This window comes from Ovis aries, chromosome 2, assembly GCF_016772045.2.
Source record: "Ovis aries strain OAR_USU_Benz2616 breed Rambouillet chromosome 2, ARS-UI_Ramb_v3.0, whole genome shotgun sequence".
Lineage (NCBI taxonomy): Eukaryota > Metazoa > Chordata > Mammalia > Artiodactyla > Bovidae > Ovis > Ovis aries.
The window spans coordinates 186732142-186752545 of record NC_056055.1 but is presented as its reverse complement, the minus strand read 5'-3'; the positions used below and the strand labels follow the sequence as shown (position 1 = coordinate 186752545).

The 20404-nt window shown below is 41.7% G+C and overlaps 1 protein-coding gene across 27 annotated transcripts in view; it reads left to right on the top strand.

The window, feature by feature from the left end:
- The window catches only part of CLASP1 (cytoplasmic linker associated protein 1), a 272898-nt gene that overhangs the window by 168144 nt on the left and 84350 nt on the right, over positions 1–20404 (top strand). For 16 of the 27 annotated variants that reach the window (XM_060411218.1, XM_060411217.1, XM_060411213.1 and 13 more), the window contains exons 16-20: positions 1487–1564; positions 3093–3260; positions 3882–3931; positions 4728–4898; positions 18211–18318. In XM_060411218.1, the coding sequence (XP_060267201.1) occupies positions 1487–1564; positions 3093–3260; positions 3882–3931; positions 4728–4898; positions 18211–18318 (575 nt within the window). Of the gene's footprint in view, positions 1–1486; positions 1565–3092; positions 3261–3881; positions 3932–4727; positions 4899–6473; positions 6522–7183; positions 7208–18210; positions 18319–20404 lie in introns of all 27 variants that reach the window. The other 11 variants (XM_060411216.1, XM_042243994.2, XM_060411210.1 and 8 more) reach the window with 2 other exon arrangements.

Below are 20404 nucleotides of genomic sequence, written 5' to 3'. Positions count from 1 at the left end.
TGCATGGTTGCTGGTGTTGTTTCTCCTGATGTGAGGCACATACCACTGGCAGAGGCTCTTAGTGAGTTCCTTTGACTGTCATGTTAGCCTGGGCATGTGGACAGGGTGCCCTGGGACATTGCACAGCCAGGACTCCCTGTGTTAACTCTGATCTGCCCCTGACATCCTGTCGGTCCCAACCAGGTAAATGTGTATGGCTGCTCTTAGTAGGTGAGGGGTAACTTGAAGATCTTTAAAGGGACTTCACTCATTTGAAAGGTTTTCTTTTTGATCCGTTTGTATCATAAAGTCAGCAGTTTTCTCTTTGTTCAGGCTGCTGTGTGGTAAGTTTCACATCCTCATGATAAAATGTAGGATTACCCCAGAATTCATAAAGAAGCTTGTCTCTATTTTGACAAGCCATTTTTAGTTCCTATCAATTTTATGTGCCTGTTATTTTTTCTAAGTTTGCAGATGACAGATAATGATACTGTGCCTCTCAGTTTTTAATGGTGGGTTGCATAGTCGTGAAGAACTTTACAGCATCTTAGACGTGTTATGAGTAGTGGACTTGAACACGTAGAGCTCCCCTGGAGTCCAGTTCAGTCTTGCAGGCCTCACCGTGGATCTAGAAGGTAGTCAGGCTTTTAAAAAGTATTTTGTTGTTCTTTTATCTCTTGGGTATTATACCCTCTTGATCTGGTGGTAGTATTGGGATTTAGAGGGGAAGATGGAATGAGGGATTGAACGTGGGGACAGATGAGCAAGACCGAAAATGATGATTCACCCAGCTGTGGCTTCCAGTGTTTACTCACTTCGTGGCTTAGCTTGGGCGCTAGGCAGGTTCTCACCAGGTGTTTACTGAAAGAGTGACGGGATGAGGCAGAGAGTCTGATGCTGGTAAAGTGGGCACCTACTGTTTGTCCTGTGAAATTATTCACTTATTGGCCTTTTTCTGCAAACTGTTCAGTATTCAATGAGAGAGTTTTAATGCTATCTTCTTAGCATAGAACCTAACTGAAAAGAACACCTGTATATAAAATGTTTACATCATTTCATAAAATAGTTCATGTCGTATAGTGGAAAAACATTCTTTAATTATAGAGACGTGATGCAGAAAGCCTTTTCAGTGTTAAGATTATTATTATCTCGTTATAATTCCCATAGACACCTATGGAAAAGTAGAATTTTTCCCATGGAAAAGTAGAATTTTTTTTGTTTGTTTGTGTGAGTTCATAAAAGTTGAGCTAAGTAAGAATGGCCTGAAAAATACCAGTCATTACTGAAAGAAAAGAATCCCAGGAGGGTCTGTTCATAGGGAAGGGAGTGGGACAGAATTAGAAGTTAATTAGCAAATGTGCTGGTTTTCTAGGCTGTGTGTTGGTCAACTCTGTGGGCACAAAGGTTCTACCTTGTTGTTGCCATTTTGAAGTTATTTCTCACACCTGTTTTTATCTGCATAACACTGTGTATTAATGATGTACTGCTTTCATTTCTAATTATACAGACACATATCAGTATTAGCTGAAACGATAAAGAAGGGAATACATGATGCTGATTCAGAAGCAAGGATAGAAGCCAGAAAGTAAGTGTTTGTTGAACACCACTTTCTTAAGTCATTGCTTTTCTGTTTCAGGTTCACTGTCCAGATTGCCTTATAAAAGTTCGTTAAGTCACATGAACAAGGCTTGTTAATCATGCCTTTGTTAATGTGACCCAAAAGACCATTTCAAAATACTTCTCTAATTTTTCGTTTCAAAGGTTGTGGAGTGCCCAGGCCTGAAAGCCTGATTGGTACTATTTGAACATAAATGGGACTGATGTAGAAAGCAGAGAAAGCTCATTTTTTAATTTATGAGAAATTATCACATGAGCCAGAAAAGCACTTGTCTGCATGCCCCATGTCTTCTCTTACCCAGCTCTGTTTTTCCCCAGTGGCTTGTTGATTTACTGTGAAAACTCCCCATCACGGGGATTCTTAGCCAGGGACTACATCTCTGCCAGGGCCAGGTGGGTGCCTGGTAAGTGGATGAGGGTGGCTCAGGCTGACTGCAGTCCGCAGCTCACTGTCCTGCTCATGTTTGGAGTCGTCTTACCACTAGGACTGGCTGTGATGCAGCCAAGAGGGTGTGGCCCCCACATCCCGTGCCTTTCTGGGAGTCATCGTGCCATCCTGACTGTAAATAGCAGTTTTAAGTTTGATGCTCAGATGTCTTCTCTCAGACAGCACAAAGATACATACTTCCCATATTGCTTTGGGGCTATTTTTCTCTGTGCTTCTGTGGTTGGCTAGCTCTTCTATTTTTTTTTTTTTTTTTTGGCTGTGCTGCACAGCTTGGGAGATCTTAGTTCCCCAACAGGGGACTGGACATGTGCCCCTCTTGCAGTCCTAACACTGGGCCACCAGGAAAGACCCTGGCTTTTGTGATAACACAGATTCCACCAGTGCTTACCTCTTGGAGCACTATGGATTATTCAGCTGCATATACCTACCCCGACCTGGCTCTCCCTGCTCTTTGCTCTCAGTTAAGGTCTAATTCCCTGGTTCTGAGTGTTTGGAGGGCCTCATTCTTTACCCTGAAGCACAACCTCATTTGGGGAAGTTCCTACCCGAATAAGTGACTTAATTAGGAATGGATTTGTTAATGATCTACTTATGCTCTTTTTGTCTTATTTTACATTTCGTGCCCCCCCCCCATTTTTTTCTCGTTTTTTAATCATAACACACTATACCTTTCAAGTGGTTGTGAGCATCATCCTGTTTTTCATTTTTATATGTTAACCTAAAGCCATTTTAAATACTTTGAGCCAGGGAGTGTCACATGCATTTTGCTTCCATGAACCAGTCCCCTCACATTCTGGGTGTAAATCTAGATGTTTTAGCTCTGTCTTCCCTAGTCCTCCCAGTCTTGCAGGTTAGACTCTTTGATTTCCATGTTCTTAATGAGACTGAGAGTCAGACAGATGGAATAACTTGCCTAGAGTCACGGAGCCAGTAGGTTGTGGGTGAGGAGTCACAGCAGTCCTCCCCGCTTCACTCGCTCCCTTACGCCACTGCGGCTGCTGGTCACCGGAGCTGAGGTCAGTCCCTGACAGTGTCCTGTGTTTTCCAGGTGTTACTGGGGTTTCCACAGTCACTTCAGCAGGGAAGCAGAGCACCTGTACCACACGCTGGAGTCCTCCTACCAGAAGGCCCTGCAGACCCACCTAAAGAGCTCGGACAGCGTGGTGTCACTCCCACAGTCAGACCGCTCATCCTCCAGCTCCCAGGAGAGTCTCAAGTAAGTGCTCCTGCTATGCTCTTCATCTGTGTGGGGTTTGCAATGAAAATTTTGCTGCCTGAGCACATGGACGAGCAGCTCGTCCCTTGGAATGTATATGTGCCTGTTATCATTTCCCCCTTAATTCAGATGGAGCCTAGTGCTGAGGAAGATGCTGTGGGGCATCATAAGAAACAGGTGGCCTGGCCCATGGTCCTTGGTCTCTGATCCCTGCCACAGGTGGTTTGTAGTGAAATATGCATGTCAGTCCTGGCACAGTTTTGGAGTAATACAAGCACAAGCAAATTGCGCCAAGTGTCTTCTAGGAGAATATAAGCATTAACTTGGAGAGACAGCTTTGGAAAGGGAGGGCATGCAAACTCTGGAACTGAATGTACTACTATCTTTATTCTTTATTTCTATTTCTAAGATTTCTTGCCATGTGTTTGAAAGGTAGTCCAAAGTACAGTACTAAAGCTTTTCTGAAATTGGGATTTTTTTAAGATTATGGTCCAGATTACCTGTAGAATTCTGAGAAGTATGAAATAATTCTTTGTGATCATAATTGCCTATTGTATATTTTACCTGTATTAATACAGATACAATGCACTTTTGATAATAGATGTGTTCCTTTATTTTCAGTCGGCCGCTCTCTGCCAAAAGAAGTCCTACTGGCAGTACCACCTCCAGAGGTAAGGTGGGCACCACAGGGAAGGCTTCGGTGTCCAAGCCTGGGGTGGGCTGTGCAGTGGCTGGAAGCCAGCTACTGCTCCCAGGTCTGCAGAGGGTCTGCCCTGTTTTGTGCTCCCACGATCCCAGCAGAGCAAGGATAGTTTGTCAGAGTGACTCGGGCAGGCAGACCTGTCCTTCTCACCCTCCCTACCCCCTGTACTTGGTGCTGTCATGGGGCGCGCGCGCGCGCGCGTGTGTGTGTGTGTGTCTGTGTGTGTGTGTGTGTGTGTGTGTGTCTGTGTCTGTGTGTGTGTGTCTGTCTGTCTGTGTGTGTGTCTGTGTGTCTGTGTGTCTGTGTGTCTGTGTGTGTGTGTTGCTTCTGTGCTCTGAGCACTGGCTGGGATGCTCCAAGCAATCTGGTACCTGGCAGCTTTGGGGAGTGGGGAGGGGTATGTTCTCTGAAACGGGGATAGGGGGTGGTGTGTGCCCTGGGGGTGGGAGGGCACCTTCATACCACCTTAGGAGGACACTGGCCAGATGCAAATGAGTTTTCATTGTTTGATTACTCTTGTGGATCAGAACTGTGGTCTATCTGTGGGATTTATGGTTTTGGTTATGAAGGTATGTGGAGTTACGGTCACTTGTCATTCCCTTCAGCACCAGCTGAGCTCTGTCAAGTGACTAGGAGCCACTGTTGGGCAGTGCCCTGTGCTCCAACCTTTGTGAAAACTTGATGTTTGTTTTCAGGAGAAGCAGTGCTTGAAGGTCTAGTGCAGCCCTTACTGTCCTTGCTAAAGTTCACTCCTCCCCCTGCAGCTTCCACGGTCAGCACCAAGTCCGCATCCACCGCGGGGTCCCTGCAGCGGTCTCGAAGTGACATCGACGTGAATGCAGCTGCCAGCGCCAAATCCAAGATCTCCTCGGCTGCCAGCACAGCGCCCTTCAGCTCGGCGGCGGCCTTACCTCCGGGCTCGTATGCGTCCTTAGGTAACCAGACCCCCGAGAGCCTTCGCCCCAGGTCTGCCGTTCAAGATGACACTTAACCTCAGATTAGATTGATTTACGGAGCAAATGACCAGAAACTGTAACTGAGGCAGGTTTCACGGTTGCAGGGCTAATGTTTCAGAGTTAAGTGACCCTGTGTGCTGACTGCTGGTTTACAGCCACCCTTGGGTGAGTGTCCTCTCTGCTGGGGCATCAGTGGTGCGTCCCTCTGTGTCATGTGCCCCTTCCAGCATCCCAGCCTCCTCCCTTGTGGCCAGAGCTGGGTTTCCTCCCCTCCTGTCCTGGGGTAGGGTGCAGAGCTTGACTGTTCAGTGAGGCTTTGCCTGGAGTCGGCACGGGGAGGGGGTAACAGGGGCTCCAGAGGAGTGGGCAGACTTTCTGACCAGCACAATGTATCACACAAAAGGGTGTTGTCTGTCCCCCTGTGCCACCTGGGAGGAGCATGCGTAGACTCTAATGATATGTCACAAAAGATTTAAAAATTACTTTCAAAAGAATTAGTGTCTGATAGCATGGTAGACTGAACACCTGTTGTAAGGCTTATAGTTTATTTCAGTTTATGTTTGTTAAAGCAGAGTTGTTCAAGGCCAAAGTCTAGAGACTCAGCAGGATTCATTTTATTTGGTATTTAAGGAAGTTAATGTGGTTTAAACTTCATGAAACATCGAGACTTACTGCTCTTGTGGTTTACAAACTAATCCCAAAGTCAGTTCCACAGCTGATAGCTAAGATCATGGGAGCAGAGTGAGAGAATACCAAGCAAAAGTTAGTGGGCCTGACTTGGGCACTTAGTGCCTGACTTGGGCAGCTTTTGAATCTATTTCCTCCACCCATAGATTGGTTATGGCTATTAAATAATAGCCACCTGTTAACATATGTGGTAGGGACAAATGAAATTATATAGAAGTCTTTTGTAATCTATTATCCTATAAGATGAAGGAAATTGTGGCTGTGAGAGGAATGTTATTAATTTAAAAGGTAAGGTTTATAGTGTGGAATGTTGTTAAATCAGTCTTGTCTTCTCTACAAAAGTTTCTTACTGAGACTGGGAACATATCTAATAAGAGCTCTCCTTTTATGTTGTTTATTTAACTGTTACACCATCACGTAGGTGTGTTTAGGCTCCTGTGTTGATGTGTGATCACTGAGCAAGAGAGAAGTCAGAAGTCTGTCCTGTGTGAAGGCTTTCTGTTCATTTTAGTTCTGTTTGGTCCACCTTGAGAATCTGTAGTTAGTATTTGCTTCATTGTTTGAAAACAGTAGTCCTTGTTTTCTGTGCATATTAAAGCTGTTTTAACATGGACCCTGTGGGCTCCACTTGGTGCTTGTAAAAGCGCTCGGGTCTTCCAAATGATGAGACTGGAGTATTCCCCACTCTCCATCACCTGAGAGCTTGACCTCAGCTTTCCTGATGTCCAGATCCATAAAAACCAAGCAAAATCAGCCCCCAATATAACACAGTCCTGCTGAGAAGCTGTTATAGCTCCTACTGAGGTGGACACACCATGTCTGTAGGAGCGTAGTGTTAAAGCTGATGATCCTTTTCCCAACTTCTAGAGTCCAGACACATGAGGGGAGACACGGAGCCCCTAGGCCTCGACTCAGGTACCGAGCTGGACCGTGTGGCTGGGCTGGGTGCTGCTATGCCAGCTTCCGGGGCTGCTGACTCACTGCCTCTGCCCTCTGGGTGTCCGTAGTTCCCCCCCGTTATTCTGCTAGTACAATACTTTGTTCCAAGAAAAAGGGACTCTTCAGAGGATGAGAGAAAATGAAACTGAAAGATGCTCAGCTGTGTCCGACTCTTTGCGACCCCGTGGACGATACAGTCAATGGAATTCTCCAGGCACGAATACTGGAGCGGGTAGCCTTTCCCTTCTCCAGGGGATTTTCCCAACCCAGGGATCGAACCCAGGTCTCCCGCATTGCGGGTGGATTCTTTACCAACTGAACCACCGGGGAAGCCCAAGGAGGATGAGGCTGGCCAAATCAAAACCACAGTCCATCAGCCAAGGCCTGACCCTGGGTTGTGCTTTCATGTGGTGTTTTCTGAAGGCAAAAAGCACATTCTCCTAAGCTGATTTCAATAGAAGGTGCACTTACTTGCTTCAGACTGTGCTTTGCTGTTGAACTTGTTTCCCTTTTAATTTTATTTTAAATTGTACTTTTGCTTTTTTGGTAGCTAATAATAACATTCTGCTTTTTAATTTTTTTGATGTTACTAACTGTTCCCTGTTATCCCTTCCCTTGTTTTTTTAATTTGCTTAAAGATGGTACTGCCACTAAAGCGGAGGGTAAGCGGTTTGTCTCTGTGACGAGGTGTGTCCCCACGAGTGTTGCCTGGTGCCCTTGCCCTCCCTGGGGTCCCTGCATGACCCGTTGCACGCGCTTCCCTCCACTCTTCCTCCTCCTGTCTCCACTGGGTCTTGCCTTCCCTCTACCTGAACGCTCCCCTCCTTTCCTGTTCCGTCGTTGTGCTTGTGGATTTGGGCTCCAGTGTGCTATCCATAGCGTGTCACTCTGAGCCCACACTGGGAGGAGCATCCCTGTGACCTCGTAGGTGACTCATCTCAGGTTTTGTCACTCCTGAAGCACCACCTCCACTTGATTCCTTCTGATCACTTTGTGCTTTTGTGGGCCTTTCAGGATTGACCTTTCCTCTTATAAACATAAGTTTCAGTGTCAATTGGCAATGCAGGTTGAAGACTGGTAAAGGTTTTTTAGTAGGTAATTTCTAGACGTTAGAAAAAAAATTCTTTTCTCTCCCCCGAAGCTGCTGAATTATATGATACTGTTTCTGTTTGTCCCACTGGTGCCAGCCCCATTCGTTCATGTACTCTCATTCATCCACTCATCAGCCTGGGTTAAATGCTTCTCTGTGCTGTGTTATCTGGGACACACAGGAGTATAACTGGTGGAAGAAGTACACATCCCCACATCCACATTGTTTTCTGTTTGTGTTGATCTCAGGAGGCTCTTTCTGCTGTTTGATTCTTTTGAATTTTGGACGGAGCTCTTCCTGTCAGTACAGGTCTTTGATTAGCACATGATAGACATGATCAGCTTTGCAAAGTCTCTAGATAGTAAGCATGGTGTTTCAGATGATTGAAATATAGAGTTATCTCATTTGCGTAAGGTAATGGCTTAGACTCAGCAACCCTCAGGATAGTGATTTAACAATGAAGAGCTGCTAGATTAAGTTCCTGTGTTACATTTAGCCCCTCTAAAGGCCAGCCAGCAGAGTAGATTGGGTTTTATCTTGAGATATGCAGCTCACAGTGCTTTTAATTCATATACTACTTTCTAAGAAACTCACAAAGGAAAAATTCGAATGAAATTTTTAAAAGACATATAGTCTCAAGATCAATGTTCTTCAATTTTATCTCATCATAAAAACCTCCTGGAATCTTGCTTACAAGAGCAGAGTCCTAGGTGCTGCCCCTTGAAAATTCTGATTAAGTTTGGAACTAGCAAGCAACCTGAATTTTCAGCAAGCTCCACTGACGGTTCTTGGAGTTGGATAAGCTTTTGAAAGGAGAAGTTTCCAAACTAAAAAAATGGACAAAAAGCCTGTGTCACGCTAAGCCCACCATTTTTGATAGAAGACTGAGGCTAGGTGTGGTTTTCTTCCATTTTTTAGTTGAAACAAGTCATTTTATATTTCTTTTTCTCCAAGAAAGTATCTTAAGTATTTCTTCAGCCTAGATGGATAGGGACTAGGGTAGGATACAATAATAATGCCGATGAGACAGAAAGTTAGAGACATGATGTGAGAATTTCCACATTTTTTGCAGAGCGCCCTGGTTGATTTCATATCCCTCTATGAGAGAATAGAAGTCAGTCTGTTATTCCACGCAGCAGTAGAGATTTTACACTTTTTTTTTTTCCTTCAGTTTCTTTTACCTTTAGTTTTCTTTTACCTGTTCAAGGTAAGGTCAGAGGGTTGCTTGCTCAGTTATTGTGCTGGAAGCTGAGGACAAGAAGTCTTTTTCTGGTTCTCCTTCTGGTAGGAAAGTGGAGGATGATCTGTGGGCCCATTAATCATACAGAATTCAGAATTAGCTAGAATCCCATGTGCGTTGGCTTTGGTCCCAGGGCCATCCAGGCTGTCACAGCGCTGGCTGGTCAGAGCCTCCAGCCTTGTGTGATGATGAGATGGAAAATAGAGGCTTTGGGAGCCCTTTCAACTGTCATTTCTCTCTGCTTCAGCTGTGAAATTTAGCAGGCTGCTTAGAAAAGCTCCATACACAACGAACATCACTTAGCATCTTGTCAGGAGTTTCCTGTCTGAATTTTTAGGATCATTTTGAGTCTTTTGAAGATTTGTTAATATGTGTGTTGACTATATTACTGTCTGTTAGGTAGCTCTTAGGGCAAGCACTAGATACTTGCGTCAGGAGGTAGAAACTTAAATCAAAATTCAGACAATACATTTGAAGCCTGGTGACTCCCTTGTTACAGTGATTGAGAAAAATAAATATTCTCTGGAAGTTCCTTATCGCACACATGAAGTAGCTATCCTGACATTTACAACTAATCAGAAAAATGTATTTTGTGAAGAACTCAAAGCTCAGCTTTTGAACAAAAGTTTATTTCCAGGTCATCTTTCAGTGTGTTATGTTCAGTGACTTGGAGGATTTGGATATTATCTGTTTTGGCATTTGTGAGAGAGTTTATAATCAATCACCATTGACCCTTGAACAGCATGGGTTTGCAGCGTGTGGGCCCACTTGTAGATGGATTGTTTTCAGTAAGCATGCAGCCCTGCACGGTCTGCACTCAGTTGATCTGTGGATGTGGAGGCAGCTGTGGGACTTGAGCATCTGTGGACTGGCACATCCCCAGCAGGCCCTGGAAGTGTCCCCACAGGCACAGAGGCCCCTGCAGATGCTCAGCTTGTGAAGAAAATGAATGATTCTCATCTTCTTATCGCTTGCCTTTTTTTTTTTTTAATTTAACTGCTGGGTTCAGGAAATGTATTATTCATATTTTTTTCCAAAATAACTTAAAATGAAGAGTTAAAATACTTAAAAAAACTTCAGTGCCCTGTGGATACTGATGACTTAACTGATGGTTTCAGAGAATAAGTTATCATATGTTATTATATGGTCAACGGCCATGCTTAACTATTGGTGATTTTCATTAAGATTACATGATTAAAAAAAGACACTGCAGCCTTGTCTGCTCTTTAGGAAAGTAAACTTAGATTTTAGTTCCATTTTACTGGGAAATAAAACATTTGGTATTGCTGAATATTTATCCAAGCAATTTTAAGTGATTAACCTTTTTTTCAATGAAAAAATGTGCCTATATATAGAAATAAAAGTGTTAAACTTCTTTTACTTTTATCTTTAAAAAATACGATGAAAGTTATTTTTGTAGAGGGATACTTAGAGGTAGCAAACTTACAAGTGCTGAGCTTTCCAACTTTCTTTCATAAATGCCACGTGTGAGTGCAGTCGAGTGTTTTGTGCCCCAGACAGTGAGTGTGAAGCAGTTTGTGGGCCTAGAGGTCCCCAGCTCGAGAGTGAGATTTACGTGAAGGCCTTTGCATTCTCACATCTCCATGTGGAGCTCAGGCAGGAGCACAGAGACCCGAATGATGGGAGGCTGTCGAATGATTTTTAACTGTCTTCGGCTAAGTTGGATGTGGGAGAACCATGCTTCCAAGTTAAACCAGTACACGGTTCATTTCCTGTCCTGAGGGCTTTTCTAAAAGAATGGCAGTGTGACTGGAAGCAGTTTTCAGCAGCACCATTAAAAGGCCATGATATACAGGTGTTCTTCGATCCTCCTTCCACATGAGTCAAAGCCTGCACTTCTCCTCCAGGTCTCTGTTTTCCTATGGATCTGCTTTTCTCTAGACACATGCATTCTCTAAATGCCTCTCTTGTCTCTCCTTCCAGAATTTTCCCCCCTAATATCCCATTTCAGTATCTTTTACTTTTGCTGGCTTTTTTTTTTTTTTCCCCACATCTTCTTTCTGTCTTTGTCAAAACATAGTATTAATGAATATGTCATTAACAGGTCATGAAGTATATTTTTACTGTTTGTTCACTGAGTGGACTTTATTTTTCCTTAAGACTATAGAGTATTTTATATCGTCTCTTTAAAACATATGCAGGCATTTTTAGTAATATTGCCAAATTAATATAATTACTGAAAGTAAACCTCTTTCAATAAAGGAAATATACTTCTTGTTGTTATTGTTAAGTTGCTAAGTCATGTCTGACTTTCTGCAAGCTCATCAACTGCAGCACGCCAGATTCCCTGTCCTGTGTCTTCTGGAGTTTGCTCAAATTCATGTCCATGGAGTCGGTGCTGCTATCTAACCATGTCATGGATAGTTATATATATATATATCTGAGTACAATGCAACAGAGGCCCTTTAAACTTCCAAAAACTGATTTTAAGGGTGCTCTGAGGTTTCTCATGTAATTACCTCGGTGAGCGTTAAGAGTTATCGCTAAGACAGCATTTTAACAGTACTGTATACGCATGAAAAGGTGGGTTTGGGGGGGAAAAACCCTTTTATCTTCAAACTGACATGATCTCTCTCTTGACTTTGTCCCAAGCAAAGCAAAAACCAGTCTTCCCTAATTTGTAACTCAACTTTCTTCTCACACAAGTTGTGCTTTCAGTTTATCTTACCTGTGTTATCTGGAAACCCCAACCTGATGGATTAAAATGGTCTGCATTAGAGCTCCCAAGGATGCCTGACAGTTCCAAACACTGAACTTCTATAGAGAAAACCACTCTCAAATCTGGTTTCTTAGGGTTCTCACAGATTAAAGTATGCCAAGTATGAGCTCATAGTCCAAAATTACATCTATGATGAGTGATAAACAGCAAAGCAAAAGAATAAAAACATAATTAATCTCTTTAAGACTTAAGGGTCTTTTATATGATATAAAGTTGCTATACTTAAATGATTAAAAGAAATGAGAAACTTGTATATTTAGCAGTATGCAGAATTCAGTAGTCTAAATGATCTTCCCAACCGAGAACAGATCAGTCCTCGCAGTGAAGCCACACATCTGCATACTTTAGAGCAGAAACCCTGGGAGATGAGAGCCAACGCTGGTTTGCATCTTGAGGTTTTGACTGAATCCTGGAGACCTGGGGCATTGCTATGAGTGCTTAGGGCATGGAGTGACAGAAAGTAAGCCCGAACCCACCCAAGACCTATGTCATCACTGGTGAACAAGAGATTAACTCTGCTAAATAGAAGAGGGTGAGGGAATCTACCCATTGGAACCTCAGTTACTGGGTGGAGCAGGGAAAGTAATCTTCCCTGAAAATCTGCAACCATAAATTGGGTCTTCATGCAGATTTTTGCTCTGAATTTATGCTATTTTTGTTATCTGAAAAATCCAAATAGATAAGCCAGTTTAAAGTGGCTGTGAATCGCTTGTCTCCATAGGACACCAGCAGAAGCAAACATAGGTCCTCATCAGAAGAACTCAGCTTCAATATAGGTCTTACAGAGTTCCCATAAAGTTCCAAGGAAAGAAACCGCTTTGTTGTCTGGATATTTAAAGAAATAAAAACTTGGAAAGACAAGTACTGGAGTGGGATGCCATCGTCTTCTCCGAGTAAGAGGTTTAGCCCAGGCTAAATACTTTCTTTAAAAAAAAAACAAAACTTTCAAACCTTATAGCTTTGAACATTCAAATATATGTACTGAACATTCAAATGAATGTACTGAGCAGCTCAGTACATCCAGGAGAATAATCTTATATCAGAAGGTGAAGATAAAGTATTTAATAATTTAATTAAACACATTTTTGACAAATTCTTAGCAATTGGGAATGAGTTTTCTTAACTTGTTGAAATATAATTTTTATGAAATTCCAGAATCCAAAACAAAAAAAAAAAACACACACAAAAAACTGTGGCTCAAGATAACAAAACTTTGTACTCCTTTTTAGCATTGTGCTGTGTGTTCCAAAACAGCAGGTAAAGTAATCAAGGATAGAGTTTGAAGGGAGAAAACAGAAGTCTCATTTGAAGGTGGTTTTCTATTTAGATAATGCCAAATAATCCATATATAAATGGGTAGAATTAATAAAAGTCTAGCAAGATTCCTAGAGTTAAGAGCAAAATACAGTGGTTGTATTCTTGTTTGTGAACAAGTTAGGAAATATAATTTAATAAACTATATTCTGTATAATAAAAACAAGGCACCTTTGAAGAAGTCTACAAAATTGGGTAAAGCTTTTGGAAAAAATTATAAAGCTTTATAGAAAAACACTGAAGAAAGTGATACAGAGAAAACAGTAACAAATGGAAAGATTGATATCATAAAGCTGTCTTTTCCCAAAAAAATTAATCCCAGGTTCCACAATTCTGGTCAGATTTTCACCCTGTCTATTTATTGCATGTTCAGATGCATGTGCAAGAGAGCAAAGGGCTGAAGGGAAAAGTGGCTTGATTTGCCCAACCAGTTTAGAAGGTGGTTTTGAAAAGCTGCTCACAGTAGTGTACGTCGCACAGAATGGGCACCTGGACTAATGGGGCAGACTCGACAGTGGAGAAACGGAGCCATATGTGTATACAAATGCTTCATAAGTAACATAGGTGGCTTTTCACATTAGTGAGAAAGGAGTTGCATAGCCATATGGAAAAAGTTAAGTGGATCTCCCCTTTAATTGGAAGAACAATCACTTCCATAAGTGACCTCACAAATGTTGAGCCAAACCGTCAGTTTTGGGAAAATATGTGCCCTGTGATAAAGTTACATTTAAAATATATAAAATAATGCTGTCTATTTCTTGGTTATAAACCATGTATATTAAAAATATGTGGAATGATGAACACTGGGTTTCAGCTCAGGTTACCAAAAATGTTGCAGGTTGAGGCGAAGGATACAGAAGATTTTTATTTTCTTAACTGAATGGGTGTGGATGCTCATTTAAAAAATATTTTGTGGTCTTAAGTATTTTATAAAAATTTAAACAAAAAAGTAAATTCAGCTGTTTTTCATCTTCAGTTTGCTTTGGTGACTCCTTGGATATAGCTTGGTGACTTCCTTAGGAGACTAACTCTTAGGTCAGCCAGCCAGCCATGCATGGGAATCTAAACCATTGGATAAAGGAATTAATCCCCATGCTTCTCTGTTTCCTTATGTAAAGTGGGAATAATTAGTTTGTATGCTGGTGTGAGGATTTTGAGTTCACATATGTGTGGTTCATAGTGATATGTTGTTGTTCAGTCGCTAACTCATGTCCGACTCTTTGCAACCCCATGGACTGCAGCATGCCAGGTGTCCCTGTCCTTCACTGTCTCCCAGAATTTGCTCAGACTCATGTCCATTGAGTCAGTTGATACCATCCAACCATCTCATCATCTGTCAGTCCCCTCTCCTCCTGCCTTCAATCTTTTGGATCTTTTCCAGTGAGTCGGCTCTTTGCATCAGGTGGCCAAAGTATTGAAGCTTCAGCTTCAGCATCAGTCCTTCTAATGAATACTCAGGGTTGATTTCTTTCAGGATTGACTGGTTCGATCTCCTTGCTATCCAAGGGACTCTCAAGAGTCTTCTCCAGCACCACAATTTGAAAGGCATCAGTTCTTAGGCACTCAACCTTTTTTATGGATCAAATCTAATATCCATACATGACTACTGAAAAAATCATTGCTTTGACTATACGGACCTTTGGCAAAGTGATAATCTTTGCTTTTTAATACACTGTTTAGGTTTGTTGCAGCTTTTCTTCCAAGAAGCAAGTATGTTTTAATTTCATGGCTGCCTGCAGTCAATGTCCACAGTGAGTCTGGAACCCAGGAAAATAAAATATGCCAATTTCCTCCATTTTTTTCCCATCTTTTTTCCATGAAGCGATGGGACCAGATACCATGGTCTTTGTTTTTTGAATGTTGGGTTTTAAGCCAGCTTTTTCTCTCTCCTCTTTTCAACCTCATTAAGAGGCTTTTTAGTTCCTCTTTGCTTTTTGCCATTAGAGTGGTACCATCTGCATATCTGAGGTTATTAATATTTCTCCCAGCAGTCTTGATTCCAGCTTGAGCTTCATCCAGCCCAGCATTTTGCATGATGTACTCTGCATATAAATTAAATGAGCAGGGTGATAATATACACCCTTGATGTACTCCTTTCCCAATTTGGAACCAGTCCGTTGTTCCATGTCTGGTTCTAACTATTGCTTCTTGACCTGCATACAGGTTTCTCACAAGTCAGGTAAGGTGGTCTGGTATTCCCAACTCTTTTAAGAATTTTACAGTTTGTTGTGATCTATACAGTGAAAGGCTTTCATGTAGTCAATAAAGCAGAAGTAGATGTTTTTCTAGAATTCCCTCACTTTTTCTGTAATACAGTGGATTTTGGCAATTTGATCTCTGGTTCCTCTGCCTTTTCTAAATCCAGCTTGAATATCTGGAATTCTTCAGTTCACATAGTGTTGAAGCCTAACTTGAAAATTTTGAGCATTAGCTTGCTAACATGTGAACTGAGTGCAGCTATATAGTGGTTTGAACATTCTTTGGCATTGCCCTTCTTTGGGATTGGAATGAAAACTGACCTTTTCCAGTCCTGTGGACATTGCTCAGTTTTCCAAATTTGCTGGCATGTTGAGTACAGCACTTTAACATCATCATCTTTTAGGATTTGAAATAGCTCAACTGGAATTCCATCACCTCCACTAGCTTTGTTCATAGTGATGCTTCCTAAGGCCCGCTTCACACTGCAGGATGTCTGGCTGTAGGTGAGTGACCACACCATCATGGTTATCCAGGTTATTAAGAGCTGCTTTGTATAGCTCTTCTGCGTATTTCTGCCATCTACCTCTTCTTAATCTCTTTTACTTCTGTTTCTGTCCTTTGTTGTGCCCATCTTTGCATGAAGTGTTCCCTTTGTATCTCTAATTTTCTTAAAAAGATCTCTAGTCTTTCTGATTCTATTATTTTCCTCTCTTTCTTTGCATTGTTCAGTTAAGAAGGCTTTCTTCTCCTTGCTATTCTCTGGAACTCTGCATTCAGTTGGATATATCCTGCCCTTGTGTTAGTTGCTCAGTCATGTCCAACTCTCTCGACCCCATGGACTGTAGCCCACCATGCTCCTCTGTCCATGGAATTCTTCAGGCAAGAATACTGGAATGGGTTGCCATTCCCTTCTCCAGGGGATATTTTCTCCTTACTGCTTTGCTTTTCGTTTCTCTTCTTTTCTCAGCTATATGTAAGGCCTTGTCAGACAACCATTTTGCCTTCTTGGATTTCTTTTTCTTTGGGATGGTTTTGGTCACCACAAAACTGTTAACACTGTAATTATAATTATAAATGTACTATAAATGTTCTTCAGGCACTCTTTCAGATCTAATTCCTTGAATCTATCTTGTCACTCCTACTGTATAATCGTAAGGAATTTGATTTAGGTCATACCTGAATATTCTAGTGGGTTTTTTTACTTTGTTCAATTTAAGCCTAAAATTTGCAATAAGGAGCTCATAATCTGAGGCACAGGCAGCTCCAGGTCTTGTTTCTGCTGACTGTATAGAGAGAGCTTCTCCATATTCAACTGCAAAGAACATAGTCTGATTTCTGTATTGACCATCTGGTGATAGCCATGTGTAGAGTCATCTCTCGTGTTGAAAGAGGGTGCTCGCTATGACCAGTGCATTCTCTTGGCAAAACTCTTGTTAGCCTTTGACCTGCTTCATTTTGTACTCCAAGGGCAAACTTGCCTGTTATTCCAGGTATCTCTGAACGTCCTACTTTTCTATTCCAATGACTATGATGAAAAAAACATCTTTTGGGGGTGTTAGTTCTAGAAGGTCTTGTAGCTCTTCATAGAACCATTGGACTTCAGCTTCTTTGGAATTAGTGGTTGGAGCATAGACTTGTATTACTGTGACAGTGAATGGTTTTCCTTGGAAACAAACTGACATCATTCTGTCGTTTTTGAGTCTGCACCCAAGAATTGCATTTTAATCTCTTTTGTTGACTGTGAGGGCTATTCTATTTCTTCTAAGGGATTCTTGCCCACAGTAGTAGATGTAATGGTCATCAGAGTTAAATTCACCCATTCCTATTCATTTTAGTTCATTGATTTCATAAAGATGTTGATGTTCACTCCTGCCATCTCCTGCTTATCTATGTCCAATTTACTTTGATTCATGGACCTGGCATTCTAGGTTCCTATGCAATATTGTTCTTTACAACATCGAACTTTACTTTCTCCACCAGACACATCTATACTAATTTTAATATAGATTCTAGAATTTTTAGGTCTTTCATTCAATTCCTCTTAAAAGTCGTTGATTCTTTCTAGCTTTCTTCTTTTCTTTTTTTAAATTAAGTGCCATGCTTTCTTTTATTGGTCCTTACCTTCATTTCTTGAACCTTTTTCGAGCTTTCGAATTTGTTTTCCTATATTGCCTTTCTGCTGGTTTTCTCAGTTGTTGAGGTAGGTGTGCTTTTGAACAACATAAGAAGCCAGTGGGAGTTGAGATTGTTTTGTGTTTTCCCTATCAGTTTGATATTCTGATTGAATTATGGAAGTTGAGCATTTTGTGTCCCTTTGAAAATAAAGAATCCTTGAATTAAAAAATTAATTTTTAATCATTCTACTCTTACCATCAATGATTGATTGTTTTTGAATTCATTTTTATATTTCATGCTTTAATAATTGGCATTAACACATTGCTTTGCCTACAGTGTCAAAGTTTTTTCATAAATACTTAGGACATTGCATTATTTTTAGGTCATTTCTCTGGGTACTCCTAATATTGATTCTTTTAATAAACTTCATCTTTTGTAACCTAGAAACTTGCTGGCTTTAAAATAGAAGTTTAATGCTATTTATCAAGACAATATTTATCATCCAGGATGCTTTAGTTTTTGTTGATTGCCGGGTTAAGAAGATTTTTTGTTTGTTTGTTTGTTTTCCATTTACTGTTTTTTCCCCCTATAGTATTTTTATGAAGATGACAGCTAATGTTCTTTTCTGCTTTTGGAAATATGACAGATTATGTAGACAGTAAACAGAATTTAATTTTAAAAAATTGTGGAAAAATTATTCAAGTGACTATGAATATAGAATATGCTGAAATAGTTGAAACAAAAGCACCTGATAGGTGCATGAGTGCCTCTGGGGAGTTTCTGACATGTCTGTAGAATCTGTGCACACAGACCAGTGCACGTGTGCATGTCAAGACCACACATGGGGAGACCTGCTCCCCTGGAGGTGACTTAGCCCATGCCCCTTGTTTGCAGTCTGCGTGATTTTCTGAGTGGGTCGCACTTACTGGAAACATTATGGAAGCACTGTGTTTGCTGTGTCCTCCAGGTCGGATCCGCACGCGACGACAGAGCTCTGGGAGTGCCACCAACGTCGCCTCTACACCTTCCGACAGTCGGGGCCGCAGTCGCGCCAAAGTGGTCTCGCAGTCCCAGCGTAAGAAGTATATTTTATGCTGTCTGTTATCTTAGTTTTATCCAACTTCTGCAGTTGGAAATTTGTATTATTTTTATCGACTTTGGAGGAAAAACACATTTTAGTGACGCTAAGACACTGAATGATCTTTATGTATGTTGGATAAGTTTGCAGAATGGAGTATTCCAGTGCCTACCTGTGTCTCCTTTCCAAGCGACTTACATTCTGTTTAAATTTTGTAAGCAGTGGAATGTAGTTTCTCTTCTTCCCCTCAAGCCTTTCAAGTTGAAATGTGTTTGGGCTATGACCTGTTTTGCTTTTGATGAGGACTCCTGATGTAATTTAAGAACAGCACCCAGGAGGTGACTGCTCACGCTGAGGTCTCTTTCCAGTGGCAAGAAGTAAATCCATTCAGAGCTCCCCCTAGCCCACTGTGCTAACACATCACCCTGCTCCTCTCTTCCTGCCAGTGTGGGCTCTTGCTTTTGCTCAGCTGCCCTCGCTTCCATTATTGCTTCTATGTATATGTCAAGCCACTTGATTCTTAGCATCACCCGTGAGAGCACCCATGCATGGGATGAGCATATCCTCATCCAGGATCCAGTCCTGATGCCTCTCTTCCTGGCCCCACAGGCTTCCCTGTCTGTGCACATGGAGAGGAGCGGGGGTCAGGGTCCTCCTGGGCAGGGCAACCATGCCTGAGGAAGGCTGCCCTTCCCTCGCACTGCGCTCATCAGCTGATGGTGTCTGCCTGGCTTGTGTAGAAAGTGGCTAGTCAGCAGCCAATCCTTAGTTCCTTATAGATGCTTAGAAGTTCTTTCTCAGCTCCTCCTGAATTTAGGTACTTTCTCAGGTCCCTTTGATAATTAAGAGTCCTCATGTTGAAACAAGTTTTATTTTCTTTCTGAAAAAAAAAAGTGCAAAGTCAGTCATATTATTGGGAGGCTACACAACCCAGGCTTGTCTGATACAGAAACCCACGCTTTTAGTGTCTTACACCATGCAATACAACATAAAGTTGTGCAGGTGTAGTCCAGAAACTTCTGCTTAGGGAGTAATATCCTGGCTGTGGTTGTTCTGTTGAACTCTAGTGATGCATGGAGTCATAGATGGATATAATACTCAGGTCACAGGACTCATATCTCATCACAAGGAAATTTTTCTTGACAGAAAATGTTCAGGATTCAGAGAATAGGTCAATATGTTTGAATTCAGTTGAATTTAAAAAATGTCTCAACCCTTTAGCTGCACAAGTTTATTTTCTTTCATGGAAAGAGTTGAACAGTGTTTTTTATGTTTTTTTATGTCTGCTGTTCATTGGCTTTGGTCTCTGCAGGGGTTCCTGCCCCTCGCTGGTTAAGGGGTGTCGAAAATAAAGTCCCTTCTGTAATGGGAGATGATAGAGCTTTAATTTTTCAGTGTTATAAAAATATTGCACCTTGCATTGGGGACCCAGTTTAACTCTACAGTTTTATTTTATTCCCCAAATTCCACTCACAGGAAAGAGACGACACCAGCAGATGATCAAGCCTGGACCTTAAACTTATGTATATAAATCAGATATTTTTTAAAAATTGTTTTAATAGGAGGTAAATATGAACACATCTGTATATTTTACAAATATAGATATACTAGCATTCATAGTTCAGGTTTAAGAGTAAGTAGATTTCATTAATATTAGATTTAGGACAACAGCATATTTTAAATAGCTGAGGATTTAACTATGTGAGGATTAATATTTAAATACTGAAGAATTTGGCATTAGACATTGTTAAGATGAAACGAGTTAGCAGCAGTTTCTTTCACTTTGTTGATGTTTATGGAGCCCTTCCTATGGTGAGCACCGTATACAGTGGTATAGAACACAGATGGTAAGTCACTTTCTGGAACTTCCCTGGTGTTCCAGTGGTTCCATACTCACTGCAGGGGCCATGGTCAGGGAACTAAGATCCCGCATGCCGTGCATGGCGGCCAAAAAAAAAAAGTAAGAGAAAAAAGATGCCATCACTTCTGCCGGGCTGCTCAGAGCTAACGAGCAGGTGCCCCCCACGGGGCCCGGCACTCCCTCAGTCTTCCCTGTATCTCATCTGCCTGCACTGTGCCTGGC